Here is a 27,267-nt window from a genome sequence, read left to right as displayed (position 1 = left end):
TCTCCTCTCATCTTCTTCTCTCACCTCCTCTTTTTTGTCCTCTCATCTCCTCTTATTCCCTCACCTCCTCTTTTTCTCTCCTCCTCTTATTCTCTCCTCTCATCTTCTTCTCTCACCTCCTCTTTTTCTGTCCTCTCATCTTCTTCTCTCACCTCCTCTTATTCTGTCCTCTTATCTTATTTTCTCTCCTCCTCTTATTCTATCATCTCATCTTCTTCTCTCACCTCCTCTTTTTTTGTCCTCTCATCTCCTCTTATTCTCTCACCTCCTCTTTTTCTCTCCTCCTCTTATTCTCTGATCTCATCTTCTTCTTTCACCTCCTCTTTTTTGTCCTTATCTCCTCTTATTCCCTCACCTCCTCTTTTTCTCTCCTCCTCTTATTCTCTCCTCTCATCTTCTTCTCTCACCTCCTCTTTTTCTGTCCTCTCATCTTCTTCTCTCACCTCCTCTTATTCTGTCCTCTTATCTTATTTTCTCTCCTCCTCTTATTCTATCATCTCATCTTCTTCTCTCACCTCCTCTTTTTTTGTCCTCTCATCTCCTCTTATTCTCTCACCTCCTCTTTTTCTCTCCTCCTCTTATTCTCTCCTCTCATCTTCTTCTCTCACCTCCTCTTTTTCTGTCCTCTCATCTTCTTCTCTCACCCCCTTTTATTCTGTCCTATTATCTTTTTCTCTTACCTCCTCTTATTCAGTCCTCTTATCTTATTCTCTCACCTCCTCTTATTCTCTCATCTCATCTTATTCTCTCACCTCCTCTTTTTCTCTCTTCCTCTTATTCTCTCCTCTCATCTTCTTCTCTCACCTCCTCTTTTTCTATCCTCTCATCTTATTCTCTCACCTCCTCTTATTCTCTCATCTCATCTTCTTCTCTCACCTCCTCTTTTTTGTCCGCTCATCTTCTTCTCTCACCTTCTCTTATTCTCCTCTCTTCCTTCCACTCATTTTCTCAAACCCTCTCATCTCATTCTATTCCCCCGCCCCTTCCCCTCCTCGTATTATGTCCTTTCTCCTCTCATTTTCACCTGTCATTCTATTCTGTGAGTAGGTTGACTTGAAATGCACCACAATACAAGATCTTTCTTTAATAAGGATGTGATGTCTATGTGTGCAGAGAGAGAGAGAGAGAGAGAGAGAGAGAGAGGAGAGAGAGAGAGAGAGAGAGAGAGAGAGAGAGAGAGAGAGAGAGAGTGTGTGTGTGTGTGTGTGTGCGTGTGCGTGTGCATGTATGCATAAACAGGCATTCTGTTAGATATGCTTTAAATCTGTGTGTACTGAGTCCTTCTAACTGGCTGCTGTCTGCGTACCCGTATCTATACATATCTTAGTCTGTGGCAGGACAGTGACCAACCTTTTATGGGATTTATTTGACAAAATAATTCGGCAAAAAGGCAAATGACAGCGCATTTAAGATTCTGGGTTTTATTCAAACATACAAACAATTGCATTGTTAAACAAAAAGCCCATGGGTAATAAAGCGTACACTGAGTCTGACTACAATTTAATCTGTTGTTAAAGGTATAGTGAAAGATTATCCAGAATTGTTTAAAACAACCGCCCCTCCACTTTCTTAAAAAATTTACATGTGCAACACTCTACCTGCTCCTGAGAGGGAACGCCTATTAACGTGTGCACGAGAGAGCATGCACAAGCCTAGTTCTTCTCTTCGCTCTGTTTACAAGTTCCTGCCGTTAAGGCTCATACATTGAGATGTTGACAGTGTCTGCACGGATCGTGACTTGTGCCAGGGCTAGCATAGCTAATCATAGCTTACATCAACTTTTACTAGCCGTGATTTTAAATGGATTTCTCCAAATTGCATGCCAAACTTTACCTGTTGGGAAGAAACTTTGTGACTGAGGCATCAGTGGTAAGACCAACCTGTGCTTTTAGCGCACGCCAGCGTGTGAAATATTCTCCCCAAAACACTCTGGTCTTGTTTCTTTCTTCAGAGGCTTTTCTCTTCTTGTCATACAATTCGTAAAAAAATTTCTCTTTCGACCCTCAGACATTTCGAAAAAACACGGTGAAAACGCGAGCTTCAATGAATGGCTGAAACCGTAGCTCACCACACATATACAACTGAAAGTGCGCATGCGCAGAAAGTGAACCTAGGGACGAGCACGTACGACGGCCTTACATAGACATATCACCAGAATGATTGACAACTGGAATGACTAATAGTCTTTAATCCACCCCGTAAAAAGAAAATCTTCCGCTATACCTTTAATATTAGCGGATCCCCTTTTGTAGTCATCATCCTTTATAAACGTTGCACATGTGTTGTGTCTTTTTTTTTGCCAAGCCTCTTTAACATGTTCTGAAAGATTCTGAAAGATGTTCCGAAAGCTTCAGTTTATTCTCCAAACAAAACAATGCAACACGCATAAACAATTTTAACACATTTTATATAAAATATTTGAATAAAAAGTAAAGATGTCAATTGTTAATCGTTACACTTCACTTATGGTCACTATACTGATCACTGAAGGACCGATCTGAGTCATATCTAGAGACCAACATATTATGTACATGTAGACTTTGATTCGGCATCCTGGCAACGACCCACAACATCCTAGCAACATGGTGGTTTACACAGGCTTCTTGTCTTGTATTATCTTTTTCTCGTTTATTGCATTCTCATGAGTCATGATACAATTAAGGTTTACAGTATGTCATAAAGTATTTATTGGGAGCCATTGGCCAGTTAACTATTTTGTATAGCTTTAGAGGATCCACAGTATTTCCTGACACATCGTGTTTTTTTCCAGCACATCATTGATCGGTGAAGATCTCTTAGTTACTCAATTAATGAACCAGCTGTGTTGATCTAAATGGTTCACTGATAGGCCGATAAAGCAAATTGTGTTTCATGGTCAAGTCAGGAGAAAGCACTAGTGTGAAGATAGTCCTGTGAATGACGTCAACGACTCAAACCGCGTCTTTTATTGCCTCAATTAGAGCCAAACTGAATGAAAACGGAGCCGTCAGTGATCGAGTCATGTACTCATCAGTGTTAGACATGTCATGACCGCTGGTTTTAGTGACTTTTTAGAAAGATTGTTGACGTCTGAATATTCATAGTGCTGGTAAACTGCTAAATATTAGACCTAAATGATCAGGAAGCTTAAAACAAATTTGTGTTTCTTTTTTTAAAAGTTTCCTAATTTTAGCCAAGACCTGAGGTGCCATCATACAGTTTGTCTTTCATGTACTGTAGATTGCAATCTCATAACAAAAAAAAGATATCTATCCATTATCTGCTTGTTAAGTCATGACGTAAGGAATACCATTTCCAGCTCCAAGCCACCACATTTAAACAGCCATTTATGAGCACAATTTATTCATAGCACACATTTAAGGGAAAATTTTATAAACTCATGTGTAAACTTCAGTCTCAGGATCCCAGAATCAAAGACAGCAATATATTAATAATTCATAATAAAATCCACATCCATAAATCCATGTCTGGTCATCTCAGATTTTGTTATGGAGATAAAAATTAGGATCGGGTGTTTTTGGTAGTTTTTCCATGATACGAGTGTATTATAGCCGTGATTTTTGTTATTTCTTTATAACATCTGTGAGCGGTTGGACCTGGAAGCGGCACATGATGCCAGACTTAACAATTGGATAGACAGATGTACAAACAATATCCATCTCTGGTATAGACAAAATAGTATTGTATTATTTGTGTTTAAACAGAATTTTCAAACCTATCACATTGTCTGGGCTTATTTCGTTATAACAACAGGCTTGCCTATACATTATCCTGCTTATTACATGGCTATTTACCTCATACCGGAAATAAGGTAAAGAACATTAAATATTGATTTGAAATATTTTATTTGCGAATTTTTAATGAATTCAGACCCTCCATGAGAAAAACTTGGTTTTATAAAAAGGTAAGACAAGATGTTCAAATGTCACAAACACATTATTTGGTTGAATTATTTTGTAAATAAAATGTCATATATGTTATTAAAAGACATTTATATAATTTTTTGTGTAATATTAGCCTATACCTGTCAAAATGATTTGTAGCATCTGGGTTACCATGTGTTATTAGCTTTGAGCGGTTGTTATCTGGGATTATTACACGGCTCTCTGGAATGCTTGATTCTGATTGGTCAGTTGAGACATTTGCAGGTTCGTTCTTTTCAAATAATAACCGCTCCAAAGTAATAACGCATAGCCGGACTACTTGTATGTTTAAAATCCCTCCGCGCCAACAAAGATTACTGTTTGGTGCCATCTTGTGACAAACACTGGACAACCACAATTAAGAATGGAACATTTTGACATTAATTTTAACATGTACGGAAAAAACAAAACATTTAAACGGTAAATAGACGACAAGACACAGAGAGCATGACAGCTACGAAGCCAACACCAAAAAAAAAAAAAAAACAGAATGGGCATTAAAACTTCTCAAAGACTGGCTAAAACAGAAAAAAATGGAGACAGTATTGAAAGTATGAAGCAGAGGTTCTTAATAAGGTATTACGATCATTTTATGCATCTGTGCAAAGTTTCGCGGAAGGATAAAAATGTTAATTTAAAACAAATATGCCAATAAAATGTTTCAAATTCATATTCATGTCCAGTTTTTTTTCTTATGTGGCAAGTAGCCGTGTAATAAGCGGGATAATGTAGAGGCAGCCGGTAGTTATTGGGAAATAAGCCCAGACAGTGTAATAAGGACCCGACGTGAAGCCCGACATTATCCCTTACATAACAAACCTGCAAATGTCACAACTGGCCAATCAGAATCAAGCATTCCAACGAGTCGTGTAATAACATTATGCAATGCACAATAAAATAAACAAACCAGCATTAACATCTGTTTTGGCATTAGAAATAATGCTGAAAAACTATATTGCTCATTGTTAATGTTAGCTGCATTTACTAATGCTAACAAATACAACTTTACTGTAATCAGTATGATACAATTTATCATACAAGACCCCTTTAAAATATTCTTGGAATACAGTTCACTTGCTGATTCTGAAATCTGCAGCCTACTTTCATGTACACGTGAAGTTTGGCACAAGAGTAATGGTGAGACCTTTAAAAAGCCCAACATGTGGCCAACTATTCTCACAAGTGGTTCACAGACATTACAGGTGCTACAGAAACACCTCTGTCAGCAGAGTCTACCAAGCAAAAGGGAATGCAATGCTAATGTATCATAGTCTGACCTGTTTTCAGTAAATCACTCCATCATTGCCGTTCTCTTTCTGTCTCTGTAAATAACACAGTTTGAGAAATGTTTGCTTGTTAACTGTAACTAACGTTCCTCCAAGGCTCGGACTTGGGGACGTACCTTGCCGTAGGCAACATATTGATATCATAGACCTGGATACAAGAGAGATACTCTTCTACACAGCAAAACACTTAGAGTTAAATGAACACTGCTGGGTGTATATATTATCCCAATCTTACAGAGAGTTAAAAAGTAACACCGAAGCAGAATTAAAAGCAGAAATATGTAATTTATCCTCTTTATCACAATCTCTGTTTGAAACCTAAAATTGCATTTACATCTTAATTTTACAGTTATGTTCTTAACTTGGGTTTAGACGTTGGCTGTTCCATTTAAAGTCACCATTATGGTGATCAGTGTTTGTTTTAGTTGGACTAGACTCTTACAGCCAGCAGTGTTCATTTAACTCTGGGGATTTTGCTATGTAAACAGGCACTAACTGATCTTTGTCAAATATCTGATATTTTATTTTTTTTCCAAACAAAATGTCAATTAGCATGTTTAATAATAAATGTGATTCTAAACTTATTCGTAGCAGAAGCCAAAAATACATTGCATGAGTCAAAATTATTGATTTTGTTATGTCAAAATAATATTTTGTAAAGACAGTGAAGATTTTTGTAAATTTCGTACCGTAAAAACTTTATTTTTGTGAGTACATGCAATTCCTTAGGACTTTAATCTAAGGACAACATTAAAGGCGATTTTCTCAAAGTTTTTATTTTTTGCACCCTCAGATTCCACATTAAGTGGCCAAAAGAGGTGCCGGTACTCTATTTTTTTTGCTGACTCGACTCCTATATTGAAGGGGTTTTATATTCAGCAGTCAACAGACGACCTTGTAAAAAATAATTAATCTTTTTATAAGTTTGTGGATTTGCTTGAGCTAGAAATAGCTACTGAACATAAATAAAATGTGCAAAAGGATTTTGAAAAAATACCATTAGAAAGAGCTACTGTAGAGCTTTTGAACATAAATAAAATGTGCAAAAGGTAGATATGTGAGCTTTCAGCATGGTTAAATGCTAAAACTAGTTGTTCAGATAGAAAGAGCTTGAAAAAAAAACATTAAAATGACACCAAGACCATGTCTATGGGTTCAAGAATAACAATATACTGGCCATTTGAAACTCGAAAGTCATTTATTTTGTCCCATTGTTTTCCATTTTGCGGTTGGTAAAACTACTGTGCAAGTCGATCAAATTCATTGAAATTTAATTCACTTGTAGTTTAGCAATTAAACTAAATGTATATTACAATTTCAAGAATGTTTTCTGCACATCGCCTGAGGAAATCCGAAGTTGCGTCGAGGGGAACCAAACTTGACAGCCGCGACAGCGGAGATTATCACGTACCTACAAAAGGGTATTGAATAAAAAGCTTGCGTCTGACATGCAGCTATCATTCTGGCTTGGTGGGATGTCAGCCAGCGAGTCCTCTGATTCTGACCTTGTTCTTTTACTACTCAGAGTCTAAAACAAGGAGGGCATATTAAGTGTTCATTGTATTTTCATTTTAATCGAGCAGCTATGGTTGCGCGTTTCACACACAAACACACACCTCTCCAGTCCAGAGCATGTTGACACTGACTGACCGACGCATGCGCTTTTAACTTGTAAACATATGGGTGTAATGTAGTCTCTGCGCTCAGTGGGACGAATTAGGAAGTGTACATTAAGGGCGCTCTGAAAAGCCGCAGCGCAGCCAAAGTATTAAATTAAACCTCTGATTTTTAAACAGATGTGCAAATGAGCGTTCTGGTATGCTAAAAGCACGTTCTGGGCGCACGGAGAGGTGGTGGTACGCTCAAGAGCTATTTTTGGAAGTGGCAGTACTGAGTACCGGGCGTTTCGGCCCACTTAAAGCACTGTTTGTATCTGTATTTGTATTCGGATGGAACCGGAAGTGGAGTGGGTCTTAAGCCAGAAGTTTGTCAAATTACATGAAAATGGCATTTTAAATGCATTCTTGCTTTATATTATAATTATAACTTAAATACATATAAATATATATTAAAATGTTTTTAAAAACAATAATACAAAATGTTAATCGAAAAGACAAACTTGATTCTAGTTACCTATAGCCTATGCATGAAAAACAAACTTCTTATTTTCAAAGCCACATACAGCTTGCTCTTATGTGCTATGCATCACTGTATTGTAGCATTAAACTAACAAACTTGAGAACGCAGACAATACTGTACATCACCTTTATTGTGTCTGTCAGCACCAGGTCAGCACAGTTTTGTAAAAAAAAAACGTAACCTTGATGTCTATAATATTGACAGAGTAAGATTATGTCAAAGATGTGAAATCAAACTTTGATGTTCATAATCTCTTACTTTTTAGCCTGGATTTCACAGACAAGGTTCAAGACATTACATTGCCACACATTTTTTGATGCCTGATTTTCTCTCTCTGCAGTACAAACAAGTGGAGCAGTACATGTCTTTCCACAAACTTCCAGCGGATTTCCGACAGAAGATTCACGATTATTACGAGCACCGTTACCAGGGCAAGATGTTTGATGAAGAGAGTATCCTTGAGGAACTCAATGAGCCGCTCAGAGAGGTGAGTGTTCACAGAAGTGTGTTAGTTTACAGTAGTTGCAAAGTGTCCTTGCAAAGGTTTGTCTGTATCTGTAAACATGTATGGAAAAATCTCCCAGAAGGCTCCGCTGTTGTCTCAGAGCTTTCCAAAACAATAAAACCATGCTGAACTGGCAACAGCTTTCAAAATATATCAATGTCACAGCAAACGGCTAAATCCCTTCTGTGTGCATTCCAGGTTTTACTACATTTACTGTTGTTTTAAGAGAAGAAAACAGAGTCAAACAAACAGAGCTCTTTGTGTCTACTGTAGGTTTTCTATTGTTTGCATTAGAGATGCACGAATATTATATTTTTCCGCCGATAATATAGCCGATAATTCAGATGGATATCTGCCAAAACCCATAGTTTGGTGGTATATTAATTTATATTAACTAAATTCTGAAGAATTTTTTTTGAATGTTATTTAATCACATAACGATCATTAATACTGAACATTAAACTAGTGATGTTTCCTGACATTTTCTATACACAGAGCTCAAATTCATTGCATTTTCGATGGCGAATAGTGTGAAAAATTGCTTTCATTGACCGATACTGATTATTGACCGATATATCGGCGCATCTTTAGTTTGGATGTTATTGCTTTGTGTGTGAATCTCATCCCCGATGTTACATTTCACAGCAAAAATGAAAAGGAATAAAATATGAAATTATAAACATGAAGCCTATTTTTAGGACAATTTTTCAACAAAAAAAATTAAGTTCAACATTCACTTACTCTCATGCCATTCCAGGTGTATACAAGTTTTTAAATAATCATGTCCCTTGAATATTCTTTTAAGGTTTTTCTATATCAATATAAATTAGGCACTTTTCCAAATTGTCATCACTGTAATGTTCTAAGATAATAATATATATTTTTATTTAATGAAATTCACTCAAAACATGCCAGTTTTAACAAATACACACCCTTTTCCACAAGGAAAATTCATTTACTTTTGGTTTTGAGATAAGACAAGGCATTCAAATGTCCCGAACACAGTATTTGGTTGAATTATTTTGTAAATAAATGTCATGTGTTACTAAAAAAACTAGTGATGCACCGATGTATCGGCCGCCGATATTTATCGGCCGATTTTTGATGAATTTGAAACCATGGGCATATCAGCAATAGCATGAGAAAGGAAGATACCGATTGTTTATTAATTAACTTCATAAAGAAATTCATTATATGTAATAAAAAAAGAGTTAATGTTGTTAATAAAATAAATGCTGAATAGCAAAAACCACCTTTGAAGGTTGTCATGCTGTCTTATTATATTTGTTTTAGCTGAATTTGTGCCTCTCTTAATATGTTGGTCAGTTGAATGTTAATTAGATCCAATCCATGTTCAGTAAAATAATTTGATGCAGAAATAAACTAGCTAATAGACAAACTGTATAGTATTGTATACAAGTGTTTAATATCGGTATCGGCCAGAAGTTGTCTGTTTAAATCTGTATCGGCCCAAAAAAAATTACTATTGCTGCATCCCTAAAAAAACATTTATTTACATTTGTGTAATATAACACTATACCTGCCAAAATGATTTGCAGCATCCGGATTACCTTGTGTTATTAGTTTTGAGCTGTTGTCTGATAATTACAAACATGCAAATGTTGCAACTGGCCAATTAGAATCAAGCATTTCAACAAGACGTGTAATAACATTAGTTAATGCACAATGAAATAAATAAACTAGCATGAATACCTGTTTTGGCATTAGAATGAATGCTGAAAAACTTTGCTCATTGTTATTGTTAGCTAATGCATTTACTAAATTTAACAAATACAACTTTACTGTAAGAAAATGTTATTTATTGTTATTCGGTGAACCACATAAATTTCCTGTAAAGCTGCGGGATTGACAACCGTGAAGTAAAACGTTGACAGTGACAAAAAAGGTCAAATTCCTCTGCTTTATGAAAATAAGACACACAAAACGGTGAGCACTTGCAAATCTCTGATAACAAGTTTGTGTCATATGTTTCTGACAGTGCAATATTGGAGTCGATTCAGAGCGGTGTGTTTTACTTTTAGTACTCTCACATGCACTAATGCTACAGCGCTCAGGCATTGTGAGAAGAATAAAGTTTATTTAAGAAGGCGGTTGTGAAAATGCATGGTGTGAATAGATGCGCGGAAATAACTTGCTGTATACTTTTACTTGCCAGATGTTTTGTCTCTCAATACTGCTCCTTTTTTGAAAACGTTAAATGCATTTGGATATCCTAGACTTCGTTGTTCATCGTTTATGATACGAAGTCAAAGTTTCATGTCAATTGTTTACATAAAGTCTTGCGAAATAATCATAATTTGATTTCTGGCTACACACCGAATGCAAAACTAAAAATAAACATGAAAACAACGTCACGTTCTTCTAAACTTCGCTTCAAATGTTTTAGTAAATATAATTTATCATTTTGTCACGTAAAATATGATTTCCGCTAAACTATTGAATGTAAATATTGTGCTTATTAAGTTTGTCAAGGCCTCATTTATTTTCCCCTCTTAAGTTCAGATATGTTTGTATCATCTCACAGGAAATAGTAAACTTCAATTGCCGAAAGCTGGTGGCCTCCATGCCCATGTTTGCCAACGCCGAACCCAACTTCGTAACAGCCATGTTGACAAAGCTCCGTTTCGAGGTCTTCCAGCCGGGCGATTACATCATCCGTGAGGGAACCATCGGCAAGAAGATGTACTTCATTCAACACGGCGTTGTGAATGTTATCACCAAAGGAACTGTTGGGTTAAAACTTTCTGATGGCTCCTACTTTGGAGGTACAATCGCACTTTTAATGAACCTTGTTTCTTTCTGTGTAAATTAGATGTAATTAGTTCTAAATTAAAGAGTTCAAATCCTAAATTAACCTCTAAACATATAATTTAAGGACTCGATGTAACAAATTGGTACATGAATTGAACTTAAATTACTGATCTGCTTAGGGTTTAAAGTCAGTCCTTCCAGAAAAAGAGTTTTTTGTGATTGTTGCGGGCAAAAATCCTCGATTTTGCGGCAAGTTTTCTTAAAAAATGCGATGGAATATGCGGGATATTTATGTAATTTATGCGATGGAATTGCGGGAATTTGCAAAAGCTGCAATGATGTTCACGTCACATAATCACGTCACTTCATAACGTTCCCATGGCAACAGAGGACACGGCTGCGCTTGTGTGAAGTAAATGCAACATTTTTCAACTTTCTGCTAATATATATGTGACTTTTTGCTACGAAAATGCGGGGAGTATGAAATCGTGCAAGCCCCGCATATTTTGTGCGCGGAAATCTGTAATTAATGCGGCGAAAGTGCGTCGTATTTGGAAAAAATTCAGCCCCGAGTAAATATGCGGACTTTGGCTGATTATGGAATAAATCGTGCGATCGCACAATCGCGTTTTTCTGGAGGGACTGTAAGTGCTGCCTAATTCAATTTAATTTGGTTCAATTGTATGTATATAGCGCTTTTCACAATTGTTTAATTGTTCCAAAGCAGCTTTACATTAATAAAAACAAGAGAAAACATAAAAATCACAGGACAGCAAAGTAGCAAAGTACAGCGGCTAAGATTAAACCTTACTAGTGAGCGGAGTAATAATGTAACGCATATGTAATGTAACATAGCTCAAAGTTAAGCTAATCTTAGCTGACTCCTAAGTGGTTGAAAAAAACTCATAAGAAAAAACCTTTATGGGGAAAAGTCCATGGAAGAAAAAAAACCTTGCAGACTAGCTAATCCTATAGAAGATATACTATGTTATACACTTTTATAGGAATTAAAGGTTTTAATCATTTAAATGAAAAGTTAAAGGAAGCGGTTGGTTGTTGTTGGGAAATTTTAGGTGATCAAGTAGAAAAAAAGTTATTGCTTTGTGTGTGAATCTCATCCCCGATGTAACATTTCACAGCAAAAATGAAAAGGAATAAAATATGAAATTATAAACATGAAGCCTATTTTTAGGACCATTTTTCAACAAAAAAATTAAAGTTCAACATTCACTTACTCTCATGCTATAGAAGATATACTATGTTATACAATTTTATAGGAATTAAAGGTTTTAATAATTTAAATGAAAAGTTAAAGGAAGCGGTTGGTTGTCGTTGGGAAAATTTAGGTGATCAAGTAGAAAAAAAGATATAAGATTTGTTAAAATTAAACAAATTTAATAAAGGGAAGCGGTCAGTGGTATTTTAAGATGTTTATGTCTAAGTTGTCTATGTCGGCTATTCAAAATAACTTTATAAAAAACTTTGCGGGTTTTGTACCCGGGTCTACAGTGCCGCACGATATGCCAACAGTCAAATTTTATGGATCCAAAAGGTTCTTTAGACCATACAAAGAAAGAAATTGTTCTTATAAGAACTAAAAGGTTTGTTAGGAAATCAAAAATGGTTACACTGTAAAAAAAATTCTGTAGAAATTACAGTATTACTGGGTATTACACTGAAAAAAAAAAAAACTTGTAAAATGTACTTAAAAAAATCCTCGTAACAATTTGCATGAACTTTTTTTAAGTAAAATGTACTGCTTTTTTATAAGTAAAACTTACCTACTAAAATCAAATAAAATTTACTTAAATTGCATGATAAAACATATGTTAAATAATTAATTAAATGTTACTTAATTATTTATTTAGATGTTAGATTTATTTTAATCGTTTAGGTAAAGTCTATTAGGTTTTTTTTTTGAAAATTGAAGCATTGCTGTCCTAATAATATTAAATAAATCGTATTTTCTGTTTGTTATTTTCTTTAACATATTAATATGGACATAGTTCTTTTAAGTGTTATAAATGGCATTATAACACACAATTCATGACTGACAGCAAGTCAGTCATTGAATAAACTTGATTCGGAACAGAAACACACACAAACTGTGTTTCTGACAAGCATTATCAGCACTGTGGAGAGAATTACAATACAATGTTCTGAACAGGCTTCATGTAAAGAAACACTGATCACCTGAACGGTGACTTCACAAAATTATTATTTACAACAAAACAACATGAATAATATAAGAGCTTAAACCTTTATGACATTTTGCTAACAATTATTTAAGTAGTTAAAGTTCTTATCAGTTCTTATTCTGTGTTAAAGCTTAAAAAATAAAAATATTCCGTCGCAAAGAATTGTGGGTATTCCTTACAACATGTGCAAATAAATGTAAGTAAATTTTACTTAGATTTTTTTAGTTTAATGGATTTAATATTTTTAAGTAAAATTAACTAAGACTTTTTACTTGAATCTGCTAAAGTTTTTGATTAAATTTACTTTATTATTTTAGGACTATGTGCAGTGACTATAAAACAGTTAAATAATACAAGAAAATATCTAATAAGACTTACTATTCCCACACAGTTCATTTTTTACAACTAGCTGCCAGTAACTTACTGTAGATTTTACATTTATGTTATTTACTGTCAACAGTTTGTTCTAAGTTAAATGAACATGAAACATTTTCAGTCTTTACCTTCTACAGTAAGTTACTGGCAACCAGCTGCATAATTACAGCTAATTTTTTTACAGTGTATTTAATGGCATCCCTACAAAGTACCCTACTGAGAACCTTTATTTTTGTGGTTGGAGAGTCATAAGACCTCAGAAGGTAGTTATAAAAATCTCAAGAGACTTTGGGAGGTGCTGATAGCTTTTTAGATACCAAATATCTATCTCTAAATGTAAACCAAAATGTTGGAAATCCATTATCATGTCTGTTCGCTGGCAGAGAAGCCCAGAGTCGTGGTGAATTTAAAAGAGTTTGTGGTGAGATGTGTGTTGCTGAGGACCGGAACGTGATCTCTCTGCAGCCCTAAATTCACATGAGTCAGCTGTTTTTAGCTGCAGAGGGTTTGGACGAGCTCTCAGTGCATGACCTTGGAAAGGTTAGAAACAAACTAATGACTTGTGTAGCCTCAGATGGAAAGGATCTGCATCTCAGTATTACACAGAGGATAATGTTAATGCTTTTTTGTAGCCCATGAGAGCGAATAGAATTTTCATTGAGGTTTCATGTTGGGAATACAAATAGCTTTGGTTTACATCAGTGGTCTCCAACATGGTGCCTGTACAGAGTCTGTGAGTTGCCTGCCAATGCACATTCTATTAATAGCCTAAATTTTAGTATTTATTTATGACATATTTTTTATATTAGCTTGGCATCTTTTATGCATGTTCATTTTTAAACAATGATAAAACATATCAACAAGTAAAATAAAATAGTTTTGAGTAGACTATTCAAAAAAGTAGCCCTCCAGATTGTTTTATCCATTGTGGTAGCCCTCACAAAAACTTTTAAAACTTTTAAAAATTAAGGTGCTGCACTGCAAAAAATGATTTTCAAGAAAACATTTTCTTAGTATTTTTGTCTTGTTTTCAGTAAAAATATCAAAAAATTCTTAAATTAAGATGCTTTTTCTTGATTAGCAAAACGAAAATAAAAACTATATAGAAAATAAGTCTAGTTTTTAGGCCAAAAATATCAAATTTAAGTGATTTTGTGCATAAAACAAGCAACCAATGGGGTAAGCACACTTTTCTTGAATTTTAGTGTTCACTAATGTTCAAGATTTTTTTGCTTACCCCATTGGCAGATTTTTTGCTTGTTTTATGCACAAAATTACTTTAATTTGATATTTTTGATCTAAAAACTAGACTTATTTTCTAAGGTCGTTTTGCTCATCAAGAAAAAGCATCTTAATTTAAGAATTTTTAGATATTTTTTACTGAAAACAAGACAAAAAAACTAAGTAAAATGTTTTCTTGAAAATATTTTTTTCAGTGTGTACAGTAAGGTGTTCTTAAAGGGGTCACAGTGCGAAAATCTGACTTTTTTATGTTTAAGTGCTATGATTGGGTCCCCAAAACTATATCAACCTAGAAAATGTGAAAAAAGATCAACCCAGTAACTTAGTTTTGGTAAGCCATTCTGTGCAACCTTTGAAAAATTTGGTCGTTCAGATTTCGTCTGTTTTGTGAGGTACGTAGCAAGCCTTATTACAATAATACCGCCCCTTAATTTGCACTGTCCAACCACGACACTGCCATTTAGTGCAGAGATAAAGAGAGAAAAATTAATTGACAGCACAACTGAGTTTCAATTGTGATTAGTGTTTCCATTTCATCCACTAATTTGCATTTTAAAGGACACACCCAAAAATGTTACATTTTTGCTCAGGCCTACAAAGGAGCAATTTTAACATGCTACAATTAATTATCTGTAGTGTTTTTCACATAAGCACTCTGGGGTCACCAATTACTTATATATGACCCCTTTAACACTGATGCCATAGAAGAACTATTTTTGTTCCATAAAGAACCATTCAGTCAAGGTTCATAACTGAACCGTTTCTTTCTTACATTTATGCAGTCTCTAGAATCACAAAGAGCTGTTTGTAAAACAGAAAAGTTCTGCAAATGTTAAAGGTTTGTGACCACAAACCTACCCATATTTGAGAGGTAGGGCTGTCACAATGATTAAATAATCGTCTCATCGTGATTGTTTGACCTCATCGCTATGATTTCAGATCACCACAATGATTGCACATTTCTTTAAAAACACAAGGGGGAGCTGCAGCACCTGTATAAATGAGACAGTATCAGATGTCTCCTGATTGATGTCTATCAGATTGGCTACTAAGGCCTGTTCTGTTATAGTCAGTTTATTTTGATTGCATTTTTATTTTCTGTTATTTTTCAGACACTTTATTGTGTTTATTTCTTATGAAGAATTTTCGATTTTTGAAAGATATATATTTGTGTAAAAAACATTTCATAAACAAACAAAAAAATGCATGAAAATTAAATGTCAAAGCAATAAAACAGACAATTAATCATCATAACCGTCATAATTTACTAGACAATTAACCGTCAGCCAAATTTCATAATTGTGACAGCTCTATTGAGAGGTGATAAAAAGAGAACAAATTAAGATAAGGTGAAATGTTTTTTTTTAAAGCAGATGGTCTGTTCTTTCATTTGATATACTTATATATTTAAAGAAAAAAAAATCTTAAAGACATTAAACTTCATAAAAATGCTGGTGCTGACTGGTAACAAAAAAAAATAAACACTAACAGGGAATTAAGTAGTGGCTGTTTTTGAAAATGTTGTATGTGGATTGTGATGGTTTATAATCAAAAGACAGTGCAAATTAGATGCAAATGAAGTATTGTGCTTATGTGTACCTCCACAAAAGTGTGTTTGGACCTACATGGTTGCATGTGTATTTAGCGTGACATTTTTACCCTTGATTGTGGTTTTGATGTGCTAGCTCTTGGTTTGACGAATGACGCTCCAATGACGAGGTTCTATGAAATTAGCTAAGCCTTCCAAGGTTGTGTATTGGATTTTTGGATTGATTTGGGGAGCTGACGGAGAAATGGAGCAAATGCAAAATCCTGATGGATGGGTCAGGATTTAATACAGAGGTTGACGCACAACACATAGGATGAATGGTTTTTATTATCCATGGAGACTCTTGCGGGACATTTCTCTCCTGTCCCGAAGAGCTACATGTTTCATCATTTCAAATGAAATTCGATATTATATAAGAATGTGTGTCTATATATAAACCTAAAATAACCTTGAAGATTTACTGTGAAACTATACCTGGTGGGTATATATTTATGTCACCAGTAGTGAGGAGTGATAAGTAAGTTTGTAAGTTCATACAGTACGAAGTGAATCGCACAAAAAATACGATTATTAGAAAAAAATAATACCTCACCCCTTACCCCACCTTAAACTTAGTGACACAGGGGCAAAGGCAAATCACCAAAACATGCGTATTTGGTAGTACGAATTCATACAATTTAGCCACCTCGTAAAATACGTAAGAATTGCTATGATATTGTGTTGGAAAATGTCCCAAACAAGTCAAGCAGGGTAACAAAATGAGGTGTTGTTATAGATATTGAACCTGTGTAAATGAGAGGTTTCATTGCTCTCGTAATAACATTGCACAAAAGGTTCCCAAATCAATATTTTACCGGCTTACAACGGGTGCGTTTGCATGAATTGTTCTTACAAAATGAGATGCATTGAACTGTATGTGACTTTAACTGACCTCTTCTCCGTTAGAGATTTGTCTGCTGACCAGAGGTCGACGTACAGCGAGCGTACGAGCAGACACCTACTGTCGCCTGTACTCTCTCTCTGTGGACAATTTTAATGAGGTGTTGGAGGAATACCCCATGATGAGGAGGGCATTTGAGACTGTAGCCATTGATCGACTGGACCGATTGGGTAAGAAAAACAAGCATCATCTCTGAATATTTTAAAGGAACTCTCGCATTTGCAGTTAAAGACGTAAAGGATTTTTCAGGGCTTAAGCGATCATCAATATCATCACAGTCCTCCTGTCAAATACCAAAGCACGTAATATTGATCTGTCGATAATATCAAGCTTGTAAAAACGAACAGGAAACATGTTTACAGTAATACACTTACAGTGGAAGTCAACACCGGCAGATCTCCTTATCGGTTTCAGTGTGTGTGTATATATATATATATATATATATATATATATATATATATATATATATATATATATATATATATATATATATATATATATATATATATATATATATATATATATATATATATATATCATTTTTTTACTTCCCCGGCTAAAAAGTCCGGGGGTTTTTCTCCTAGGCTTTTTCTCCTAGGGGGTTTTTTCTCCTAGGGGGTTTTTCAACCCGGGGAGGCAGCCTTCTTGGGCTTAACTTCTATACGTTACATTAGTAATACATTCGCTTTAATGTTGATTTATAGCCGCAGCAAATTTAGCTGCTTGTGCTATCGTGTATTATGTTGTGCTATCTGTCGATTTTCTGTGCTTTTCACTGCTTCTATTAATGTAAAGCTCCTTTGATACAATTACCAAGTTGTGAAAAGCGCTATATAAATAAAATTGAATTGAATTGAATAGGGTGAGCAAAGCAAAAATGTGAAGGTCAGTGTCCACACCTTCTGTAAATTAATTCTTAAAGGGCCAATATTCTGTTGCTTTAAAGCACATTATTTTGTATATTCAGTGTAATGCAATGTGTTTGCGTGGTTTATGGTTAAAAATGCAATATTGTCCACACAACGTACATTATTGTAGCTCCTCTATGCCCCGCCTTTCTAAAACGCGTTGATTTGAACAAACCTCAACATTCTGAGAAAGCACGGTGTGATCCGATTGGCGAGCTATCCAGTGCATTGGCCGAATACCTCAAGTGAGTAAACAGAAATGTGATGCTCCTTATCAAGTTTGAAAGATCAGCTTCCAAAGCAATAATGAAAGCCAAGAGATAATATCGTCTTTACTACGTTAACAATATGAGGCGAACCCAAATCTGACCTTGATTGGTAAGGTAAGGAGACTAAAATATAAAATCATGGCTGCGTCCGAAACCACATACTGTTCAGTAGGTACTGAATGAAAAGAGTAGGTACTGTTTAGTATGAATCCTAGTAGTATGAATACGTTGCAGACATACTACATCCGCCATGTTGATACATTACGTGACATACGGCGTCATCACGTCATGTCATACCAGTGTGAAAACGGCCGCATCGCTGCTTTCGCCTTTCTTCTTCGTTGCATAACTCCGCTCCTGGGGCATCATGGGATAGTGAAGTGTCCATCGTATGCACGCTTCGAAATCTTACAGGAAGTAGTAGGTCATCCGGGTACGTTTCGCATACTGTTTTTGGAATACTACGTATTCGACATACTACTCGCCTTGCTTACTGCTTTTCGCCTACTATATAGTATGGAAGTGGGCGGTTTCGGATGCAGCACATGTCTGCATTTGTGATCGTAGAAATAACAAACAACAAGCGTTACTTAACACTGCTCAAATCAAGACAAAAATACTAAGTTAGAAAGTCATTTTTTGCAGTGTACAGATCTTCTACTGTATATGCACAAACATATTGTAACACTAAAGACAAAGAAAAACACGAAATTAGGTCATATGACTCCTTAAAGGAAATGTTTATTTTAGTTGTGAGTTCATCTAAATCGCCTTTTTGAGGTAAGAATAGTTCCTGTTGAAGTCTACATACTAAAATGCTGTTCTGCACAGTTGCCTGTTACTGTAAGTGCACTACTGTAAATGCATTCCCATTTCATTTTCATAAACTGATGGATTTTTTGTGGTAACAAGACGCTGTAAATTGTAGACGTGTCAAAGTGTTGCTCTAAACTAGTCAATATGATAAGTTTTTGGGGATCATAATGTCAAATATTACTTTTCAGGAGTCATGATCAAAGTTGTTTTTGTCACCAAACGCTGCTTTAGTATCTTTTCTTTTTAAAAGGGGTTATAACCTTTATTTCAAAAAAGGTTCAAAAAGGTACTTCTAATGGCTCTTTTTTATTGCATAATACCCCACGGTTTGGTTTGGGTCAGGTGAGCTCACCTCACTTTGGCTTGGTTAGGAGTCTCCGCTTAGCCTCATTTAAGTTGCATTTAAGAGTATATGAGGACTTGCGTGTCGCTAATGTGCCACCACAAACTGCAAATTTGGAAAAAATCTGGTATGGTGTTACTGATTCTCAACCTGTGGATGTTTTTCATCGCTAAAAGGGAGTTTGGGAGCTTATAGCAGAGCACAGATGACAACATGTTTGCTTGAGACAGTGCAAGCTAGCATAAAGGTAAAGCTAATCTTTTACATTATAGTGATTACACTAGTAGTGACGATTCTCCAGGACCAATCAGTGATCAACAGTGTTTTCGCATCACGTTCTGGTATCAGCCTGGATCACTTGAAACCCCAACCTAAGTGGTACTAATAAAAGTACTTGACTATGTACTGCACCCATTGGAAAAGCCTCCAAAAACAAGCTGACCCGACCCAAACCAAACCAAACCGTGAGGTACTATGCAATGGAAAAGCACCATAAATGCTCTTTTTAGTATATTAAATTGCTTTTAGGACTGGTATACTTTATAGTATGCTCTTTATAATGCATAAGAATTTCTCTTCATCTTTGAAGAACTTTTATATCTTACAGTATGAACCCTTGAATGATTCACTGCTCCTTAAAGGCCAAGTTAAATGTGAATGAAGGACCCCCACGCATGTTTTGAATGTGTAATTTTATCTGAAAATACAAATAACTCTCTCTTTCACCTTTACAGGAAAAAAGAATTCCATCCTGATGAACAAAGTACAGCACGACTTAAACTCTGGCATCCTAAACAACCAAGAGAACGAGATGATACAAGAGATCGTGAAGTATGACCGCGAGATGGTAAAACGAATAGATCCGCAGCGTCCGCGTGCCATGTCCATGACGCCATCAATTCCTGGGGGGATCTTTGCTCCACCTGGGCAATCGCAGGGCAACTCTGCCATTGCCACACTCCAGCAGGCAGTGGCTATGAGCTTCTGTCCACAGTTTGGCCCTATGGTGGGCCCGAGCACCATGCAGTCACCCAGGATGGTACGACGGTTTCAGGTGGTACAAAACATTTCCAGCCCAGCAGCCGTTTCTCCTCAGCAGATGCAGCCTTCGGGTTCGGTACCGTTCGGGGCGCTTGCTGCCATAGCCATGGCCAGTACTCCGATGCAGAGTCCACTAGTGGCGGCAGGAAGCCGGACATTTCAGTATGGGACGGGTCCAATGGGTGGGCGCTCTGGCTCTCAGCTGTCACTCATTCAACAGCACGTCCCCAGTCCAACACGGCCCACCCTGCTCAAGGGCACCCATCCTTTGCACCAAACGGGCAGCTTGACGCAGGATGCCAGGTCCTTGTCTGCTTCCCAACCTTCTCTCCCCCAAGATGGAGCTCAACCTGTCGGACCAAGCCCTTCACCCTCCACCAATGCTTCCTCGACATCAATTGGCCCACCTCAGGCACCTCACCCCGCCATTCCCGGGCCCTCTGGGGTCAGGATTGCTGTATCACAGAGAATAGCCCCAACCCTTCAGGCATCAGGGTCTGCAATTGGGAATTACCCATCCACTCCACCTGCTACAGGCACTCCACCTGGCGTGGTGGGACAAGCACCTTTGGACTCTGCTATACGCAAGAAAGATTCCATAGTCAGCCTACCCGAAACAGACTTCACAGCTAGATCCAGGCTATCGTCCAACCTCTGACGAGAACTTTGGACTCTTCTACTTTCTTGGTCACTGTTTCATCTTATTGCCCGAGTCTGGGCCTTCTGTAGAGTAGGTAAGCTCGTGGCTTTTCATAAGATCCCAAGTGTGGACAATGGGACAGATTTATCGCTAGATTTAAAGTCTCTGCTACAAATAGATTGTCGAGGTTGGATGCCTCTGTTCCACTTGCTTGTGTAGTTACTGCAGTCCTCTGTACAGCTTCAGATGCCTCTCAATATATTTGTCTTTATTATCCCGAATGAAGGGAAGATCCTGTTGTGTGTGGCTTGGTGTGTTAAGTAAAGCTCATATGATGCAATGGGGCCTGGGTGACAAGAAAATCAGGGACTTGCAAGAGACGACAATGATGAGATTTACCGCTTCGCAAAAGTGTTTCGAAACGCCTTCGTTCTTTCTGTATAAGCTCTCTGTGTAGCAATCAATTACCTGTCTTTCACAATGTTGTTATATATTAATGAAAAAAGTATTATGGACCGCTGGCCGATCTTATATCCACTTGTACATACAGTAGGAGGGAAAAAGGGAAAGAAGTTATAATGAAAAAACTAACAATTGTATTTACTCAAAAACCAAAGTTGAGCTTGAACACAAATTTTGGTTGTGTCTGTGTCAACTAAGAAAAAAACCTCCTATATTTAACTGCCTTGATTTGAAGTTTAGAAGCCATATACATGGTTTGTGTGTGTGCGCGCGTGTGTGTGTGTGTGTGTTAGTTTGCGCAGTTGATCATATATGCTTATTGATAGAGTTTAGTTTATAAATCAGTTTCATCAAAACGAAGTGTAAAGTTCACGTATGTAGTGGAACGCTTGTATTTTTATGTCGTTTCGTCGGCCATGTCAAGAGACTTTGTTGACCAAGGCAATACTTTACTGCGGTTGCACTGAGCGTTAAGACTTGAATTTTTTGGGTTTTCTGCGAAGCCCGTTAAATTAGCAGACAGAAAATGAAGAGAAGCCAAAAGATTTATCTTTACGTGACTCATGCTGTATTTGTGATCCGTGTTGATCTGCACATGCAATATAATTCTGCAATATTCTTGCCCTGCCTTTTATAAAACCTGTCATAGCAGCATAAGCAATTAAATCAGCGCCATTCAAAGAATGTTTCAAACCTCCTCTTTTAATGCACTGAATGAGGCGATGCAGCTGTTGAAATATATATATGTTTTGATATTGGTCTTCAGTCTATAGCATTTATCTGTTAAAGTAACTATTGTATGTTTGAAATTGTTTCCAGTTTCAGCATATTTCAGTGATAGAAGCGGGTTTCATAAAGTAAAGCTTGATTTATACTTCTGCACAGAACCTACGCTGTAGCCAAGCGTCAGTTTTTTATTTATACTTTTGCGCCGTTCTTCACATCAATGTGTAGACCACATGCAGATCGCTACTACGCAATGTCCACGGGCATGTTACAGTATCAAGGTAGCAGCTTGATGTGTACTGTATGTTGTTAAAGAAGCATCAGCAGTAATAGAGGTAAATATATATCGCTAGAGTTGTTAAAGAGATGAAAAACTTTTCCATGTTTAAGTGTTATAATTGGGTCCCCAGTGCTTAAATCAATCTAGAAAACGTGAAAAAGAACAACCCAGTAACTTTGTTTTGGTAAACCATTCTCTGCAAGCATGGAAAAATTAGGTCATTCAGATTTCGCCTGTTTTGTGACGTAGGTAGCAAGCCTTATTACAATAATACCACGCCATAATCTGCACTATCCAACCACGGCACTGTCACTTATTGCAGAGAGAAAGAGAGAGAGAGAGAAAAAACAACAACTAACAGCACAATTGAGTTTCAATTTCAACAAACCACCATTATGGTGATCAGTGTTTGCATTTCTTCAGCTAATTTGCATTTTAAAGGACACACCCAAAAAACAGCACATTTTTGCTCACACCTACAAACTGGCAATTATAACATGCTGTAATACATTATCTGTGGGGTATTTTAAGCTAAAACCTTACAAACACTTTTTGGGGACAACAACGACTTATTTTACATCTTTTTAAAAATCTCATAATATGACCCCTTTAAAGGGAATGTTCACCCAAAAATGAAAATTCTGTCATCATTTACTCACTCTCATGTTGTTCTAAACGTGAATTAATTTCTTTTTGATGAACACAAAAGAAGATATTTTGATAAATGATGGTAAGCACACAGCTGATTGTAACCATTGACTTATACCATCATAACCATTGATATTTCCCTTTTCTTTATATCAGGAAATGTGACGCAGATTTTTTTGAGCTAAGGGAACAGAACAATCGCACGTTTGCGATCTGCATAAAACTGACCAGTTGTTACATTTTTGGAGAGGCGCGCATTAGGCTACTTACAGCCTACAGCATAGGTCTGACGCAGTACTATAAATCACGCTTACAGTAATATGGTTGACTAATATGTTGATTAAATAATTTTCTCCCTGTTGTCCGGAAGACCTACAGTAACAATAAAGTGTTTATTGAAGGTTGAAGAGGTGGATTGTTACATTTAGACCTTAAAATTATATTATTTGTTTATGATAATATAAAATATATGATTCAAAACATATTATTGTAAAAATGTGACATATATATTTACCTATTTATTTATTCTATATTTTAAAATATTTATAATGTTACATGTTTGTAAAAATATATCATAATTTGCACAAATGAATAAGTATCTCAAACATGCTGCATTTAAATTGTCAATGGTCTCAGATTGCAGGCTGTTAAATGATGGCCGATTGGTTTCTTTGTTTATTTATTGTCAATAGATATAAAGTTGCTGGCTGATTTATAGATTTGTCTCTTTATAAGAATGTAGCTGTCTGTTTCATTGTCAACTGCTGCAGTTTTTTCTCACTTGAACTTTGAAATTGTAAATACTGTATGACGCTGTAAATTATTTTATGTGCAAGACTGGGCGGTATCACTTCAGAAAATATAATCGGGTGCATAATAGGATTTTGAATGTATGTCAGCCAGCATTCATGAGTGATCTGAATATTAATACTGTAACTGCCATGTAAATAGATCAGTAACAATGCAGAATGGACAACTGTGTGCGTATTTGCTGAATGTTTGTAGTAATCACATCTGAACAGATACGGTTTTATTTTTTTTAATCTTAATTCGTTGCCAATGGTCGTACAGAACCTAATTATTGTAGCACAAAGCACACTGCGTCCACATTAGCACTGTCCAGAGGACAGGAAAAATCGTCACATTCCCAACGGCTAAACGTTTTTTGCACGCATTGTGCCGGCTCATTCAACTGACAAAACAAAAGCATGTTATATCGGCTTCAACAGTTTATTGTGTTCGCTATTGATTTCTTTGTAATTTATTGGTAGATCTTGACACCAGTTTCATTCAGTAGATCACACCTGTTAACAGAGCTGATATACACACTGCAGTTTAGTATTTCTGGGTGGACAACATGAAGCCAATGGTTGAGGGATAATTCCGGTGTTTGACACTTTGGGTCTCATTTCTGGTTTGTTTTGGATGAGCTGCAGTGATGGACACAGACATTTTGACAATGGGTCGTGTCTTGAGTTTTTGACTCGTTTAGAAGCGTCTCTTGACTGCTTCAGAATGGAAGTCAATGACCATGCACAAAATGTCATTAAAACAACACTTAACATTCATTTTCAAAACTGTACTACTCACAGAGTGGTTCGTGGTGTTCGTTGATGATTAAAAACAAATATATTGGCGCAATGTATGATTTCAATCCGTGTTATTTGCTATAGTGGAACAATTTTTTCAGATACCTCACAACCGCGTATATACTTTCGCTCTATATTTGAGTCTGAAGCATGAATGAACGTAGTCCAACAAACTGTAATAAAACGGTAGCATACTTTCAAAATCAAGTTTATTTATAACACTTACACCATCCAATATGTTTTTTTCATCAGCAGAACAATAAAGAAGATATTTTGCAGAAACCCCAGTGCTCCGTCATGCAAGTCAACAGATCCGCACACTTTAAGAGCTAAAGCATATATATCCAATACAACAGTAATCCCCCATAACTCCGTGTGACATATTGACGTCTTGTGAAGCAAATCAATCAGTTTTTGCAAGAAACTGAACGTTATTTACAACATTATTAGCGTGAATGCCAAAGCAGGAAGCGCGCTTTACATTTGAGGTGATCTTCCACTGGTGGCGTTTGGTGGCTGTTGGCTGTGGATGTTGGTCTCTCTGCGCCACCTATAGAGCGGGAGCGTGAAGTGCACTTCCTGCTTGGCAAAAGCTCTGCATTTACGCTGTAAAATATTTATATATATATTCGAATCTTAAAACTGAAAATCGAATGTCAACCCACGGAACGAATATTCGAATATTCTGGTCCAGCCCTACAAATATGGAAAAATTTCTTCTGAGAGAAACCGAGCGAAAAAACTACAACCACATGTAAACAGACCCTTTTCTGTTTCCCGGTGGCGGAGTGATATATCAGCGAGCAATGAGTCTTCCAAGAGAAGTCAATGGAATTTTACAAAATGCCAAATAAAACACGACAGAAACTGTATTTCGCTACACAACTTGTTTTTAATCATCAACGAACACCACGAACCACTCGGTGAGTAGCACAGTTTTGAAAATGAACGTTAAGTGTTGTTTTAATGACATGTTTGTGCATGGCCATTGACTTCCATTCTGAAGCAGTCAAGAGACGCTTCTAAACGAGTCAAAAACTCAAGACACGACCCATTGTCAAAATGTCTGTGTCCATCACTGTAGTTCATCCAAAACAAACCGGAAATGAGACTCAAAGTGTTAAATACCGAAATTATCCTTTAAAATAAAAGTATATGTTTTAAAAAAGCCCGGTAAAAGAGCCAAGCATCCACATCCACACCTCCTAAAACAGTTTGAAGATATCAATCCAGCAAAGAAAGTCGCGGTTCAATGGAACCATGTCGTAATTTGCAATGTAATCTCCCTCATTGGGTTTCTAAGTGCAGGCACATTTAGTACCTTTCTGTTTCGTGCGTGCAATAAACCATTCTGTTTTTCTTACCTAAGGACACCAATTTTTTTTGTCAAATGTAGCATGTTCCCCAGCTATTCTGGGTATAGGTAGCGAATGTATATAAATATTTTTATTTAAATCTGAACCTTTATTTGCACATGTAATAGATTAAGCCTGAATTAAGCTGCTGTCTGATTGTTTGAATGGAGATCGCAGCCCATGTGATTATTTTAGCATCCTTTCAAAGCAGACTCATACAGTGTGCCTTGCATGCTACAACTCATCCGTGTGGAAAATATGATTTTTTTTCCGCCTTTCCAGCTCGGATGAGCTGGCAGATGTGATGGAGGCACTCATTCCCCCCAAAAAAAAATGCTTTGAGGGAATTTGGTCAGATTGCCGTAACATTCCCTTATGTTTTCCAGTGCATATGTAAATCAGGGTACTTTATTTTTTTATTTACGTGAACCGTAGTTTCTTTTCGGTTTTAACAATGCACGACGTACTGTAAATACCTAGTGCCTAGTATACTGTATCTATTTCCAAATAGTCTATTTCAGTGGTTAGCGGCTCTTTGAAAGAGAAAATGCAAAGTTTATACGTGTCTTTTGCTTTTTAAAGGAACAGTTTTGCAGAATATGTAAATTGTGTTGTTATTTACATCCTCCTCATGTTTGTTTGCGAGACAGGAGGATGAGTAAATAATGTCATAATTCTCATTTTTGGGCGACCTGTTTCTTTAACCTCGCAATATATGTACAGTAGCTGCTAATTAGTGTTAGCGAAACAATTAACCCAGCATAACCCCGTGTGGGGAAAGCGACTTGCACATTTCGATTTGTTTGGAACCCTGAGCCGCGTATCCGGATGCGTGAGAATTTAAATAGGATTGTGGTTAAGGATCAACCCCAAGCTGGGTATTACTTTAGCAAAGGTCCAGTTAGACATCACATCAGAGAGACAAACATCTGTAGCGGTTAAATTAAGACTTTATAGCACACAGAAGAAATAAAAAGACTTCTCAGGTTGTCTTGATAACCATAGATTATTTGTAAAGCATGACCTTACAATGTTAGAAAGACATACAAAAATATACTGTAGGAAAACGTCTAATCACTGTATCCGAGATGTTTAAAGTCAACAAGAAATTGCATTTTACTTGTGTAATGTTGTTTTGAATGACACCAGATGTTGGAAATGATCATATGATCATGTTAAGTGGGAATTGGGCCACTTAACCTTGGAGGTCACCTGGGCCACCAGGTTTAGTGCTTGTTTTCAATGTGTATCTGATGCATTA

General features: G+C 36.5%; 1 protein-coding gene across 1 annotated transcript in view; it reads left to right on the top strand.

Moving 5' to 3' along the window:
- LOC141351020 (potassium/sodium hyperpolarization-activated cyclic nucleotide-gated channel 2-like) overlaps positions 1–22,092 on the top strand; it is a 75,400-nt gene extending 53,308 nt beyond the window's left edge. Inside the window, exons 6-9 of the mRNA XM_073857022.1 lie at positions 7,689–7,835; positions 10,399–10,639; positions 16,935–17,099; positions 20,000–22,092. Of these exons, the coding sequence (XP_073713123.1) occupies positions 7,689–7,835; positions 10,399–10,639; positions 16,935–17,099; positions 20,000–20,964 (1,518 nt within the window). The 3' untranslated portion in view covers positions 20,965–22,092. The remainder of the gene's footprint in view (positions 1–7,688; positions 7,836–10,398; positions 10,640–16,934; positions 17,100–19,999) is intronic.
- The last annotated feature ends 5,175 nt before the right edge of the window (positions 22,093–27,267 follow it).

This window comes from Misgurnus anguillicaudatus, chromosome 2 (assembly GCF_027580225.2).
Source record: "Misgurnus anguillicaudatus chromosome 2, ASM2758022v2, whole genome shotgun sequence".
NCBI lineage: Eukaryota > Metazoa > Chordata > Actinopteri > Cypriniformes > Cobitidae > Misgurnus > Misgurnus anguillicaudatus.
Note: the sequence above shows the minus strand (reverse complement) of the source record. Positions and strands in the feature narration are given on the sequence as shown.